At 41.3% G+C, this 16281-nt stretch overlaps 2 protein-coding genes across 3 annotated transcripts in view; both read left to right on the forward strand.

Annotated features, from left to right (window-relative positions):
• The window catches only part of LOC117468360 (tyrosine-protein phosphatase non-receptor type 12-like), a 63827-nt gene extending 56470 nt beyond the window's left edge, over positions 1-7357 (forward strand). Inside the window, 3 exon segments of the mRNA XM_034112430.1 lie at positions 2962-3015; positions 4109-4192; positions 4392-7357. Of these exon segments, the coding sequence (XP_033968321.1) occupies positions 2962-3015; positions 4109-4192; positions 4392-4453 (200 nt within the window). The 3' untranslated portion in view covers positions 4454-7357.
• A 2076-nt stretch (positions 7358-9433) lies between these two features.
• Positions 9434-16281, forward strand: part of LOC117439094 (lysine-specific demethylase RSBN1L-like) — a 35519-nt gene continuing 28671 nt past the window's right edge. For both annotated transcript variants that reach the window (XM_034074830.2, XM_034074831.2), the window contains exon 1: positions 9434-10120. In XM_034074830.2, coding sequence (XP_033930721.1) covers positions 9508-10120 — 613 coding nt within the window. In that variant the 5' untranslated portion in view covers positions 9434-9507. The remainder of the gene's footprint in view (positions 10121-16281) is intronic.

The following is a 16281-nucleotide window of genomic DNA, read 5'->3' on the forward strand; positions in this document are numbered from 1 at the left end:
CTAAATGGGAAAAGTACGATGGAAAAGTATGGGGTAAAAGTACTCCGGTGTGAACGCGCCTAATGAACTACATCTCCCGTCTCGCACCACACACCAAGATGGCCGTCACATTAGCACATTTCACTTCTTTCTTTCAGAATGAGGCGAAAAGTATTAAAAGAGGTGAAAATCACTACAAGTCTGGGCACGTTGACAGCTGTACATACACAAAAGGGGAGTTAGTCGGTTCCGTAAGAGCCAGCATGCGGGACCGGGATTCTGGGATTTGTAGTCTTTCTAGTTGCGTATTTTTCATAATCTTATATTTCAACAGTTTTACTTTTTTGACATGGAAATGATTTGTTAAGATTGACAAACATCATATGTGTAATTCGTGGCACAATTCAAACGGGATCGAAAGATAATCTTTCTCTCTCCATTGACTTCAATACATAATTTTTCCGAAATAAGGTCCCATGGGTCGGAAGTAGATGGGCGGGACTTCGCCTCTCTATAGAATATATAAACCAAGAAAAGAGGGCTTAAAATATTTTATAAAGACGCTGTGCTCAAAGGCAACAACAAAAAACCCTTTAAATGTAATATAATCACAGTTAATTTGAGCTATCCTGCTTCCCCTAACCCTCCAGAAAATTGTTAGAAAATATAATGAAGGCCGGGGTCAGACTTCCTTGAAACCAGGTCTCAGTGAGATAGAGTCCGACACACACTCATGGCAAATAATACGGTCATTAATACAATATGACTTCCTGATATTGCGCTTTAATTGAAAATAGCCACATTTCTTTGTCTGGATCAAAGGAGAACAAGTTGAAAGTTATTACTGTCAGGCTATGGGTAATGGCCTCTTAGTATTCTCCCAAAGTCCACATAAATAGAACAGTTGACTTCAGACGTAGATATGGGCAAAAATTGATACATTTTAAGAATAGAAACCTGAATGAGGAGATATGATTATGTCCATCATTTTAGTTGCAGCTTAATCTGTTACAGTAACTTAACAGCACAGTAAAAGTCCCAGAAATAAAATATGTATGTCCAATATAAGACCCAACAGAAATAAATGTATTTATCATGCTAATTATTATATGACTTATTTATTTTATTTTACATGGTTCACTACTGAGAAATAAAAGTATATACCGATATTTAAATGAGTGCTTTGCATTGGCTGGTCCACTTAGTGACGTCTTTTGTAGTTTGTTTGAATAAATCCCGATGGCGACAAGTTTATTTATATAGCACCTTTCAACACAAGGAAATTCAAAGTGCTTTACAAAAATGAAAGACATTAAGAGCATTAAGAAACATATTATAAAATGATATCTAGAAACACAAGCAAAGATAAAAAGCTCAGATGATAGAAGTTACAGTGCAGTTTAAGATATGAATATATCAATTAAAAGCAGTGACAAAAAGAAAAGTCTTCAGCCTGGATTAGCTTTTCTTATTTTTCATTGTACATGTATAATGACAATAAATGTTTCTAATCTAATACATCCTAATATTAAGTCATTTTAAATCACAGTATATTACAATAGAAAGAAATGGGGAAATAGCAGTCCATATTTCTTTCTTTATTAGGACCCCCATTAGCACTAGCATTAGCATTGGCTGTTCATATTGGGGTTCACATACATAGTCAAACATAAGCAAATCAACATCTCTTTAAATGAACAATCACGTGAAAATAAAAAAGAACATCCTTTTGAACATCAATAAGAAAAACACAAAAAGAACAAAATTATCTATAGCTATATTGTCTATAAATAAAGTTTAAAATTGGCCCAGAAAGGTGACTCATCATATTTCAAACTGCTTTTAGAAGTCCCGCTATCTTTAGAGAAAGATTTGAGAAACGCTCTTGCCTCCCTCCTCGGAGCCCGTTCATTAACTTTGCTTCTCATCTGACCTCTGACCTTTTAACCCAGACTGCTGGGACAGCGACGACTCCCCTCCCCCCCTCCCTGCGAGAACCCCTGAGTCCTTCCTGCTGGCCACAGGTGCGTTTGCATTGGTCGAGATCCACAGGTGTGTTTCCAGGGCGGGGGGGTCCCCTCCTGGATCTGGTGATTTAATGGCTGGTCAAAGAAGGTGGATGGACCAATGAGCATGGGACAAACGAATGACTTTGTGGTGTGAGTGAAACATCAGCAGAGGATGTGGACAGTTGGAAAAGTAGGAATATGATTTTATATTCCCATTCGATCTGCTTTTCTTATCTGGTACAGCGAGTGAGCGGCTCTCTGTAACGCTGCCTTCTAACGGACAGATGGACTCACATGTTATGTTCTTTCTTTGTATTCCTCCATGTTGCCTTCTGCTGTTTGATTTGTTCCTGTGTAGTACTCTGAGAGTATACATACGAGTGCATTAGAGGACATGGTTTCATTTACTTGGTGAGCGGCTGTGAGAGTGTTACACCACTAGGGGGTAGCATTGGCAGTAGTTCAGACATGTAGTGACTTGGAGAGAGAATATAATCAGTCCTAAACTACAAACAGGAAACCAAGTATGCTTCATTTTTTGTGAGTGTGTGCTGTTAAACACTTATCTCCCACAATGCAATGCTCACGGCAGGGGAACACATTGTGGCAACTATACAAACATTTGTACCTGTTTTGTCATTGCTCGTGACAACCAGTGACTTTTTGTATCATTTCCTATTACAATGATCAACAGCTTATTGGGATCATAAAGCATATATAGTTATATATAGTTTTATATATATATATATATAGTTATGTTGTTTAAAGCATCTGCTCCAAGTGAACACTACCTATTTGGGTATTTTTGAATCAATAAACTGCAATAAGATATATAAATAAATGTGTTCAGTTTATGATAAAGGAAAAGATCTGATCTGAGGGTTTGAATGTGTAGGAATGTGTGTCGAAGTGTGTCATTTTGTATCCGTTGTCTCTTGTTAACATCCCTCCTTCTCCCCCCCCCCCCCGTCAGACCCTCTGGAGGTGAAGTCGTCAGCCTCGGCAGAGTGGAGCGGTTCAAATAAAGGTACGAACACACGTCTGTTTGTCCTGAGGGTTGTTCAGCACTCGGAGGATTTGTTCAGAGCCGCAGACGGAGCTTCAGTGTTTTACAAATGCAGCGCAGACGACTGCCAGCTGAGAGCAGACACAAGGAGACGGAGAGAGATACAGGAGGACGGGGGGGGGGAGCAGTGAAGTGCACAATGTGCGGGTGCTGATGAGGTTGCGTGAGGAGGATGGTTACTGCCAATTTAATGTCTCAGTCGTTTCAGCGAAGGGACATGACTGTTGGACTCTTGTTATCATGATCATTTACTAGCAATGAATATAAGTGAACATTTCTAAAGAATATAGACTTCTCTTCTCATTCTAATGTCTGCCCTTTAAAGTTTCCTGTCAGAGCAAATGTGTTGTCAGAGTGAAAAGGTTAATATTCTCTACGTGTGCTGGTTTGGAGCCGAAGGTGTGGCGCTGGATGTCCTCCATCACAACACACAGAGATATCAAACCTCATGATTCTATTGACTGTGTGAAGACGACTAGTCTGATCTAGCTTTCAGCGATTCCAGTACAAACTACTTCAACCTTATTCGTCACAATAACATAGAAATAATAATATGTTTGTAATTATTATAACAAATTCAGGTGTCTCTCAGTCAAACCGATGCAGTGTAAATGTGTCTTAAACCACTCAAACTATTAGACAACAAGTGATGCTTCACTTACAGATACAGATCAATTGATTATTATCATTTCTTTACAATACGTTTCTTGCATGCCTCCATGGCGAGTTTTAGAATAGGGGTCAGCAGAACTATCAAAACATCCTCTTCCAAAAACATTAGTATTTCTAACTAATCTTCATAAAGAGTGCTGTCATGGAAGAGTATAAGAAGAGTTTATAGAATAGTTCAATTATGGTTAAAGCTGCACCTATTTACCCCAATTCATCAGGATCGGATTGACCAATGAGGCATGGCGAGCAAAAAAAGCTTTCTGAAATCACCAAGGGTTACTAAGGAACGTACAAATTATCTTTTTTATGCCGGAAATATTCCTTTCACAATCATCTGATGTCCACACAGCACCTCCACCCATTCACATGTGTTTGTGTGCAGATGTGTCAGAGTGTGTTAAGAAGACGTCTCTAGCTGACCCCACATCCACTGGCACCACGGCAACAGACAGCAAGGCAGAGCTGGGTGGGTAAGTCTGCTGTCTCTCAGTCACTGGTCAGCATTCTACTACTAACACAGTTTATCAAAATGACATTGTGTGTTCTCTGTGTGTGGCATTGCTTTTGCTGATGGTGAACGTAGCTCTGGGCAGCATGTGCAGAAAACACTTTCTGTTTTGTCTCCGTTCAAAGTAAACCCTCATTTATTTCCCATCTTCTCTCAGGGTTCGGTAACCGCTGCATTCAGCCCAAAGGCCCTCGGGAACCCCCCCTGGAGTGGACATAATGGAACGACCCATCCCCCCGTCCACCTACAGTGTCCTCCCCCGTCAGGAGATGGACTCTACCGATCTCACCTGGCTGGTCCAAAACCCTAGTTAATAGAGCAGAAGAACACTCACTGGTCAAGTGTCCACGTTTTCCTGCTCAGCTTGCTGATGTTAGAAGTGTTCCCCGCTCAAGATGCTGACTTGAGATCTGTCTTGTTATTCTCCTGTTCATGGTTAAACTCCTGTTTTTGGTGAATTGAGAATAGATTTTTTTAAAGCGTCTTGTCGTGTCCCTCGCTTCGATTGCATCATAAGAAATGTGCGGGGCTAAATAAAGAGGGATGTAAGTGTTACGCTAACATGTGAAATGGAACATTTCTTTCATGCCAAATGAGGGGGAAAGTATCTAGTGGGAGCTGACTCTGAGGTTGAACTGAACTCCCTGAAGGGGCTGCTTCCTCCTACTGAATGAACAACAATCTTCAAAGCGAACCGAGATAATCTGTTACCCAAGATGCAACCTTTTCTGTTGGGTATGCACAGGTTGCCGGGTTTCTCTCTCTCTCTCCCACTTTCTGTGTGCTGGTGCTACATTATAAAAGATCAGCATAGAAACTGAGCACCCATGCACCCCCCTCCCCCCCATCAGGGTTTCTGGGTGGGTTTATTCCTGTGTTAGCTGCAGTATCTGACCTCCCTTTCCCCCCAGAGTCATAGGTTGATGTAGTTCGGTCATTGCAGTTGTCAGTCACAGCCGAATTAAAGGAATTGTTCTTAATTTTTGGGAAAAATAAAAATGTTTTACTGTTGCAAAGTTTACACCATTATTTGTCTGCATTTGTACATTGAGGCTGTTAGCTTAGCTTAGCATAAAGACTAGACACCCGAAGATGCGTTTTCCCCTTTTAGAGCCTGGCAAGCTTTTTATCCAGCGTGTATGCAAGTTACGCTAACCAGCTGCTAGCTGTAGCTTGATATATGAGAGTGGAATCAAACTTCTCTTCTAACAGTTGCAGTTTCCAAATTGCCGAACTGTTCCTTTAAATCTCTGCTTACTCTGTATTTGTCATGTGGCGATGGAAAACAAATCTTAACTCTTAAAAACTGACAATAAAAGTAGTTATGTAACAAGTGATCCGTTACATGTATACGCTTGAAATGAGAAAACCAAAGAGTGATGTCCCCTTCTCAAAGAATTCACAATAAAAAAGCAAAGACTAGTTAGTATGAAAAACACCGACATGTATCCGACAATATTTAACACTAAACCCGGCCCAATAACTCTGCTTTCTCCAGTCACTAAGGAGTCAACGTGACCTGAAATCGATCAGTAATGACCGAACTGCTCAGCTGTGTGACTCTGTCCTCACTGCTGGGACGTGAGCCTGCCTTTAGTCTGCCTCTCAGAGACAGTCCTTCCCCCTTTGGCTTCTCTATAAACTTCATTTCCTGGGACACAATCACTGTTTTTTCCCCTCAGCACTGTCTTGTTTTTCTGCTGTTACACTTTTTGATCTCATTCTCCTTCTAATATTGGGTGGTCAAAGGTTTTATTTGATTTTAGCAGCCATATTACTTCCAGTAAACCTCAGTGTTTCAGAGTACACATCACCCGTTGCTCTTATGGGACTTGACAGATTCATGTAAAGTCTGATTTCCCATAGCAAACTCTTACAGACTTGAATGTTTTTTCAAATAAAAAAATCGTACCTGCTTCGATATGTGTGAGACAATGATAGGGACCCAGGACTACTGCTTACTGTTCTCTGCTAACTCCATTAGCTCCCATAACTATACATGATATGCATTGTTTTATAAAGAAAACTGTACAGGGCAGTTTAGGTATATAATATTTCAGATTTGTTTGTTATCTCTTAAATATTCTTATTAACAGAAGATGTAAAAAAGTCAGTGCATGATGATGATGATGATGATGATGATGATTCCTCCCCTACAGTGTTTCCCTTCAGACTGTAAATTATTCTGCTGCCCATGTTGTTTATTTTTGCTCCTGGCAAATATTTCAGGGTTGTTTTTATGTGTACTGTTGAAGTATCTATGTTTAAAATATGTTTGGTTTTAGATGGTTGGCAGAGGAAAAGCATTGCCTGCCAGTCAGCCAGCCCCCCCCCCCCCCTCCCCCCCCCCCTCAAACAGCTACAACGGCCTTCGATTAAGATTGTAATAATAATATTAATGATGATAATAATAGCGGTTGTTTTTTGTAAATGGTATTTGAAAAGTTATTTTTGTATACGCGGTTGTCTGTTGTCCACTGCTCCCCCTCCTCTCTTCTCACACTCCCCTCTTCTTCCTTACCCATTTCGTTTGTCTCTCTCGGCTCTTTGAGTGTAGAACATGCATCAGAGATGGATCTCTCACTCTGAACAAGGAGCAGCTCATTATTTTTCTTTCACTTCCCCTGCTGTGTTCTCTCCTTTATTCCCCTCCCACCCTCATTTCGGCCTTTTTTACATTTTTAAAAGGATGTTTTTTTCAACACGCCAGAAGATCAGTTAATTGAAGTAATGCGACTTGCTTTCAGTGGTTCAACGTGCCATCAAGCTGAATTATGACGTGTTGAGAAAGAAAACCTTTTAAAACAACTTTGTTTGTCCACATTTCTCTCTTTTACCCTCCCGCCTGACCCGTCACATGCACATTATCTCAGAAAAGAGCCCACCTGTGCCTTTAAGAGAGAGCCCGCCCCTTCCCCCCTCTCCTCCAATCATCATTAGCGCCGTGAGTGTGAGCGATTTGATTCGCTGCTGCTTGCTCATCGCCTCCTGTGGGACTCTGTTCAGCCCCACCGAGCCCCACACACACTTCGTGACCCTCCTTACACACACAAACACACACACACAGCCCCAACATGTTTGTATGTTGCAGAAATCAATCAGTAAAGCTGACCATTAAGTGAAGACACGCCTCTTTGTTTTTATTTGTATGATGTAACAAAAAATGTGTTGTGTGAGTGGAAATACAGACAGCTTTTATTTACAAGTTTATAAAGCACATTTCAGCAACAAGGTAATAGGAAGTGCTGTACACAAACAATTCAATAGTAGAATACAGTTCAAAGCAGAGCCAAGTCAATAGAAATAAAAAGGAGGTTGGCTGTAGCGGAGCGGAGGGAGCGAGTGGGAGTGTGCCTGTGGAGGAGGTCAGTCAGGTAGGATGGGGCCAGGTTATGGAGGGCTTTGTACGTCATCAGGAGGATCTTGTACTGAATTCTCTGGGGGATGGAGAGCCAGTGGAGCTTGATGAGGATGGGTGTAATGTGTTCACGCCAGGTAGTGTCTCTACTGGGACATGTCTCCATGCTTTAATGTCCACAAAGCTCTTTATTTTTCTCATATGCCTGTGCTGCAGCACCTCTTTTCACCCTCTGTCTGAAACCAGAGCCCAGTCTGCTCTGATTGGTTAGCTGGCCGGCTCTGTTGTGATTGGTCAACCGCTTATAGATGTCTCACCCCTTAGAGCAGCCAATAGAAGTGTCAGTGTTACATAGTGATGTCACTATGTTCAGGAAGTAAAAAGGAGTCAAATTAAGTCTTTTTAGGCAGGATGTATATCAATGCATACAAGATATACACGTCCTAGATAGATCACTTGATGGAAGCATCCAACATGTTTCAAATCTAGAAAAATACAAATACAGCACAAACTAATACAGCTAAAGACAATTAAATACTTTTTATTCTACATTATAAGGCAGGATCCATCCGTGAATTCCACAGGCCTAACACCACTCCTGCTAACTTTCTCTCCTTTACTTTACCACTTTTTTGTGACTTACACACCTGATCGATGTGTTGAATACACAGTCTGACACACACACACACACACACACACACACACACACACACACACACACACACACACACACACACACACACACTTTCCCTATCTGCCTGTTGTATGCATTAAGCCAGATTGCCATCTGAACTGGGTCACCTCAGTTTTCCCATGGAGCAGTTTAACATGTTGTGTAATTACTTATAAATATAGCCGTTCAGTGTGTGAGCAGGAGCAGCAGGCTGCACCATCTGAAGGAACTGACAAGTGTGTCAGCTCTGTTTTGAAACCTAGAATAAACATTATAATGCATCCTATTTTTAGGTACATGAGCAATATACAGTAGATGCTGGAAGAAATGGATACACACACCCTTCACAGTGTATACATCTGTATAATGATGAGTGAGTGATTAACTAATTACGTTTTGAAGATTAGATGAAAAAGGGAACGTTATTCCTTAGAATATTTTCATTTTATCAAACACACATATCACCAACACCAAAGTTCTCTACAGGCACTTTCAGTCAGTTGTGACAAATATGTAAAAACAAACTAAATCCAAATAATAATTTAGTAATTTAGTAATTGCAAATTAATAAACTGAATATAATCTTATGTATTATACATTTCTGAGTAAACCATGACTTGTTTGCCTAATTATCTAAATATGTATTACAAATACTTGGTTGGTAAATAACGCTTACAATATAATATTAATCACAAGTGTTATTTTAATGTGTTTTATTATGTAACCTTTATTTTAGAAGAAGGTCCCACCAAAAATATCTTACACCATAGAGTGGCCAAGATAGCTTACTACACAATTACAACATAAACATCATGACGTACCAATAACTCCGAAGAACAGCTGTTTCATTGCATGCCTCCTTTAACACATGTGTTATGATTCCCTTAAATTCATCAGTGGATATAACAGTTTTCTCCAGATATTTAAAGACATTAAAGCAAGCACTTGGTGGAGTGTAGTTGGTAGCTACCAGAGGAAGTTATATTTATCATAATGCTTGTTGGTGTTGATGTTCACTTTAATTGAGGTCTTGCCGCTGATTATTTTTCAGAGAACACATTAGAGGTAAGCTCCGCCTTTAGTTTTTCCCTCTCTGTCTGTCAGTCAAGATTAGTCCCGCCCCTCGCTGACCACCTGTCCATCAAACTCTGCCCCGCCCCTTCACTGCCTGCCTGCACGTCGCGCAAAAAACAGCAGCGGCGGCCGTTGGGGAAGAGAGTAAATAGAGAGAGAAGCCTCAAGATGGCTGACTCGCTGTGCTCCGCTTACCTCACCGGAGCTGCTACTGCGGTAGCCCCGGCGGTCGCCTCCGCCAAAAGCCCGCTGGTCAAGCCGACCGAGGCAAAGGGAGCCCCTGACAACCGCCTTCAGTCTTCCCGGGATTTCAATCCGCCGCTGCCCAAGAAGGTCCGACTGGAGGAAAGGAGCGTTAAACCCAAGAAACTCAGCCGGGAAGCAGGAGTGGGAGGCAACGGCAGAGAGAAACTCCAGCAGCCCAATAAGCAGCAGATTTATGGGGCGGGCTTGTGGAGCTTCAGCCCGGTTAAGACGAGTAGCAACAACCCTTCGGTGCCTGCTACCAGCGGGCACCAGCCACCGACAAACACGCAGAAAGTCTTTAAACAGAGCGACTTCTTCCTCCACAAAGCGCCTTCCTCCTCCAAACACAAAAACCCCAGTAAAGATAAACAGCGCGAGAAGGGGGCAGGAGGCGGAGAGGAGAAGAAGATAACTAAAGTACTGGTGACCTCCGGACCCGGGGATAATGTCAATAACAACAACAACGAAATCAGCAGAATTAACACCACTTCTGCAGTGAAACGAGAAAATGGGGAGGTCATGTTGGCACCCAAAGGTAGGCCAGCAGTGTATTTTATTTGAATTATATTTGAAAGGAATTCATAAAGTTGTGATTATTATATGTAGGGTTGATCTGTGGTGCTTTGTAGTTACTTGGCTCATCGTAGAATCATCCACTTGGGGCATGAACATGTGGCTCTGAGAGTGCGGTTGTCTGCCTCGTAATTTGTCCCGTTTTTGGATAAGCTACCGCTTAAAGAGCGCTCCTAAATGTTGTCTATGGACCCGTAACATTCTCAACGGTTTCCCTAAATTATAAATGCATATTATAAAACAGGTTTACATGGAGTTGGGCGTGTATAAAGCCCAGTTTAGTCAGTGTTTCTGCGGGACATGGCTGCCAGCTCTCGTCGCTTGTTCACCCGCTCGTGAACCTTCGAGCTCCACAACAGCGTTCCAGCGCTGTTCGCAACCAGCTGCTCTCGTGCTGCAGAGGAATTGTTACCTTGTTACGTCATATATTGTCGAAAAATATGTATACTGTTTTATTACTATGGTAATGTAGTCGAGTAAGCTGTTATAAACGGCGTACAAAAACTATAATCCGTCATGTCAGCGTAACAATTAAGTACATTGTTATTCTGTAATATCAATGCGCTTATATATTTGTATTACCTAAGGAGTAGTGTGTGTGCACAAAACTGCACGCTGCTGTCATAACAATATGACAGTCGCCCGCCATTATGGGGTAAGTGTTGTTTTGGTAGAGCACCACGCCCCCCTCGCTAACCTCAGGCTGGAAGCACACCTCCTCGCTTGTTGTTGCTGTCGAGTGAGGCTGTTACTCCATGTTCTACACGCAGATCATGGTGTAGGCTGTTCATTGATCCACACCTACATCAATTTGTTTTACAATTGAACAACCTTTATTATTTCACTTGAGTCAGTACACTTGGATACGATTGACACTAGCAATTATTTTTTTATTATTTTTTTTATTTTTTATTTTATTTATATAGCCCAATATCAAAAATGTGTTACATTTGTCTCAGTGGTCTTCACAGTTTGTACATGACAATACGACACCCTCTGTCCTTAGACCCTCACATCGTACAAGGAAAAACTTCCGGAGAAAACCCACAGTTTAAAGGGAACGTGAGAAACCTCAGGGAGAGCAACAGAGGAGGGATCCCTCTCCCAGGACGGACAGACGTGCAATAGGTGCCGTGTGTAAATCGAAGAGATAATACATTTACAACATAGGTAGTCCAAATGTTTGGAATTGCATGTGTGTATAATAAGAGGATGAATCCACGAGGATGTCAACAATCCTGTGGGAGCCATCAGGGAAGTAGTATGATGACGAGTCAGGCAGGACCACAACTATGAGCTGTTACGTCAGAAGGAAAACAATATACATATTTTAGCTCGGGTACAATTGTCAGTGAAATAGCCTAAATGGCAAGACAACAATAATCACAACACAAAACAAACAGTTGGTAACAAATTACAATATTATGATATCTTAAATACAACTACTTGTTTATTTTTAAATATATGTTTCGCTAAATATCTAGGCTATGTTTCTCTTTACATGATGAAATATGCTAATGTCTGATTATGTCACAGCGCTGTGTGTGTGTGTGTGTGTGTGTGTGTGTGTGTGTGTGTGTGTGTGTGTGTGTGTGGTGTGTGTGTGTGTGGTGTGTGTGTGTGTGTGTGTGTGTGTGTGTGTGTGTGGTGTGTGGTGTGTGTGTGTGTGTGTGTGTGTGTGTGTGTGTGTGTGTGTGTGTGTGTGGTGTGTGTGTGGTGTGTTGTGTGTGTGTGTGTGTGTGTGTGTGTGTGTGTGTGTGTGTGGAGACACACAAATGTAAATGTATTTGAGTGCATGATGTCTCCTTTCCCCAGTTGGGTAGGTTGAGAGGTCATGACTGAACAGCCTTTGCAGACAGGGAGAACACCAGAAGGGCCAAAACACCCCATCAGTGTAAACTGCCTGTGTTGGATGTGCGTGCACGCTTTATCTGCATTTCAGAACAGAGGGAGGCTGGGGTTGGTCTTCACATAGAACTGGAACAGAAATGGGATTTAAAAAAAGAATGTAACTGTTAAATAAACAATGTTCTTAACTGAGTAAATACACCTTTATTTACCAATTATTACACAAAGTCAGTGTAGTCATATTGTAGTATGTTAATTGAACAACGTATATACATGCATGCTGAAACTATTTAATGATGAAAAAAAACGATTGCATGAAAAACACAGATTGGATCAGATTTTTTGGGTAGTTTTAAGAGCATATAAGTAGAAAACTGAACTTAATATGTAATCCATTATACTTGTTTGTGCCTTTTGTGTTCAATACACATGTTGGAAATAGTTTCCTTATTATTTTTTAATTAACAAGAACTATGCAACAGTAATCTGAAAGCAGCAGAAGGGAACAACTGAGTACATTTTAATATCTGTTTATTTATATATTTGTAATATCTATATTGTGATATTTTTAACATCGCATATTTTCCTCATATTGTGCAGCCCTAAACCTGATCAAATGTGATCATAAGTAACCATAAATAAAAGCACCCACTGAGGTGCTCTTGAGCAAAGTCCTGAGCCTGTAATTGCTGTTGGGTTCTGCTCAATGGCCAGACTGTCATTATATTGAATAGCTTCAAGTGTGCAGATGAGGAAGTATATGAATATTGAGCAGAGTGTTGCTGTAAAATTAATCCTGGGCAAAATGTTTCAAAAGGATTAAAATGCTCCAGCTTCCTGTTAAAGCTGTTCCAGTGTGTCAGTCCTTTTCCTTCTCCCTGTCACACAGCTGCTGTCAGCATAGACTTGAGGGGATTGCGAAAAAACACAATTTTAAATATTGTTTTTCTAATATGTTTTCACTTCCTGCAGGGATCAAAAGAGGATCACGCAGCCACAGTATTATTAGTATTACGGTTTGGTTTGCTGTCGGAGCAAGGGTTAATGATACTGCCACGACTCCTGGTTACATACATCTGGTCTAGAAATTAGAGACACTGGAGTAAGTGCAGTGAACGAGGAATCATTACTGCATTAGGTCAGCTGATCTTGTGTGAAATAAATAATTGTTTAACTCTAATGGCACATTTCCACTGCAGGGCCTCGCACGGCTTAGTACGGTATATTAAGGCCTTGGTAGGCCTGGCTCACTTTATGCTGCGTTTCCATTACAGTTTAGGAACTGAGGTAGTAACTGACATCAGCCGTTAGCTGTTAGCTCACAGCTCCTCATATCTGATCAGAAACTAGACAAAAGTTAAACAAGTACAAACCACAGACTGTCTGTGTCATGGCGAATACAGTCGCTGGTTTATTTATGTCTGTAGGCCGTTGTTGTCGGAGCATATATTTCGTTAGCTTAACCGATCTCCATTCAGAAAACACGCATTTTAAAAGGTTTCTCGCCTGCCGTCTGTCTGCAGACTTGTCAAAGCATTAATTCATGGTTTTTACTAACCGGTATCAGTATGTTGTTACTTCGGCATCATTTAGAAACGTGTATTACAATTAAATCACGGTAAAATATGTTCATCTTGTTGTAGTTGTAGCCCCCTTGCCAGCGATTCTCTCTCTCTAGTGTAGCATACTCTGCCCGACTCAGCCCTGTTTGTTGGCCCAGATAGAACCACGATTTTGTCGGGCCAGAAAAAAGGTAAAAAAGTAGCCCCGGGCCGGAACTAGGCAGTGGAAACGCAACCAAAAACGGGCACTACACGGCACACTTAAACCACGCTCCGGCCATGGTGGAAATGCGCCATAAGACCTGTTGTTGACACCCATTTACATGCAGTCATTTATATATTATAAGTAAAACCAGATGCAGCTCTAAAGATACTCCTACTCATAATTAAGTAAGTAAAACTTTATTTATATAGCACCCTTCTCAACACGGATGTACAAAGGACTTTACAGTACAGTACACAGGACACAATTCACAGTACAACTATAAAATGTAGAATAAAAGGCATAAAACAGCAGCAGGTGATACATAGGATAAAACATACGACAAAACACCAATACATTTTTTTTTTTAGGTTTAATTCAGATCAATCATAACTGAATAAAAAGGCTGGAAAAGAAAAAAAGTTTTAACAACATGTTTATTTATTGACTTAACATTCCTGTATAATCATTTTGCACAAAGATGGCACTGTTTGTCAGAGAACTTCATCCTTCTGGGATTTCATGAAGAACAGCTCCAACGCCTGTGTGTATGGGAACACCTCTGGTGCTGGTCCATTAACTGCCAGTGTTTCCCACAGATCTGTTTCCCACATATCTGAAATATACTTGGGGGGGGTGGTGGTAGCGGGGAGGGGTGAGGTGACGTGCAACAACATTAACCTTTCTGTTGGTCGCTTGTTAGCAGACCCTTCACGCGATGGCAGAGCGAACAGGTACAGGCAGGGCCCATAATGATAGCCCTATTGTTTAAATCTACTACCCACACATGAGCATATGGAAATGGGTTACTATTTAAAAAAAATATATTTAGGAACCTATCCATGTGATTTTTAGTGGGGGTCGACCTCAAATCCTCTAGGGGGTCCAGGGGCATGCCCCCCCGGTAAGATTTTATTTTTTATTTTGGAGTTAAATGCATCAATCTGGTGCATTTTGAGGGGAAAATAAAGAGACTAGATCTATGGAAACACCTATATTAAACAGAACTGTATACATTTCAATAATCATAAAATCATGGCCATAACCAATAACATACCATTTCCAATATGAAAAAAACACTGAAACTTGTTTATTAATTTATTTTTGGTTCATTTATAGTTGTGAGTGTGTTTGTGCTCCTGAATCAGCCTCTCCTGTCTCCCTCCTCTCCCTCCTGCTCCTCTTTGAGGCAGCAGCAAAGACTAGTTTTCTCTCAACAAGTTTTAAAAGTGTATCTTACCTTTTTTCACCCAGTTAACTTTTTATTTATTTATTCATGCATATTTTACTAATCACATTACATTTTATTTAGCTGACGCTTTTATCCAAAGCGACTTATAATGACTGATTACAGGGACATTCTCCCTGGAGTAACTAAGGGCTAAGTGCCTTACTCAAGGGCACACTAGTGGTGGTGTTCCTGGCGCGATTTGAACCCACAGCCTTCCGATCTTCAGCCCACCTCACTATCCATTAGACCAATCACTACCCTCTCAAATGGAAATATGTGTTTACATAAATGGTGACCACACCGTTTGAGACCCACTGAGAACTTAGACTAAGTTAACTATCTAAACACTCAGAGAGTCCTTTACCTAACCTGAGCTGAGGTTATCCCGAGCTTGAGTGACACACAGAGACCAATCAAGGGCTTTGATTTATGATCTGTATGACAGTGGCCATGTCGGCAGGCCACATCATGTGGACAGCCAGTCACCCTGTGTGAGGCAGGCCACTTAACAGGCCAGAAGGAGGCGAGATCAGTGCAAGGGAGCGAGGGATCATTGTCCACAAGTTAATCGATCGCAGATGGCGTCGTGGTCACGGACGAATAAAAAAAAAAATTATAAAAAAAACCAAACCTAAATGGGTCGCGAAATATACTTGGGCGGCCGTTATTATACCTGGGCGGCCCGCCCAAGTATAGTCTATGTGTGGGAAACCCTGACATTGTTCTGACTATTAAACAATGCATGTAAACCAGGGAGACTGGGGCTGTTGTGAATCATGTCTGCAGTAATTAGGTTTGTGTGTGAATGCTAATGCAGCATGCTGAAAGAATCCCTGTCCTCGTACAGCGACAGGAAAAGAGCAAATCAAGCGTGGCCGCAATCAGCCTCCATTTAACTATTAATTAACTGTCTGCATGGTCATTTATTCAGACCCAAGCATTACACGACCGTTAAAGAGACTGACACAGAGTGAATGAACAGCAATTTACACTTTTAGATCAGCTTGAATTTGCCACGTAGCAGGATGCACATCTGGACTTTACGAGGGTCCTGGTGGGCCGGTTCACCTGTAGTGTGGCAGGGAGTCCTACAACACTGATATATCGCCGTCACTTTGGTGTCTCACTGCAGTGTTTTGATGTTACAGTTGTCCCTCTTTAACGTGTACATCATAGGCCTGGGTGGCTTTCACCTTTGTTCCGTCTGTTTGCCGCCGTGAGTCATTCTATTTGCAGAAATGATATCGAGCATGTTGTGCACGTAGCTTCTCCTTTAGCTG

The sequence above is a fragment of the Pseudochaenichthys georgianus genome, chromosome 23, assembly GCF_902827115.2.
Source record: "Pseudochaenichthys georgianus chromosome 23, fPseGeo1.2, whole genome shotgun sequence".
Taxonomy (NCBI): domain Eukaryota; kingdom Metazoa; phylum Chordata; class Actinopteri; order Perciformes; family Channichthyidae; genus Pseudochaenichthys; species Pseudochaenichthys georgianus.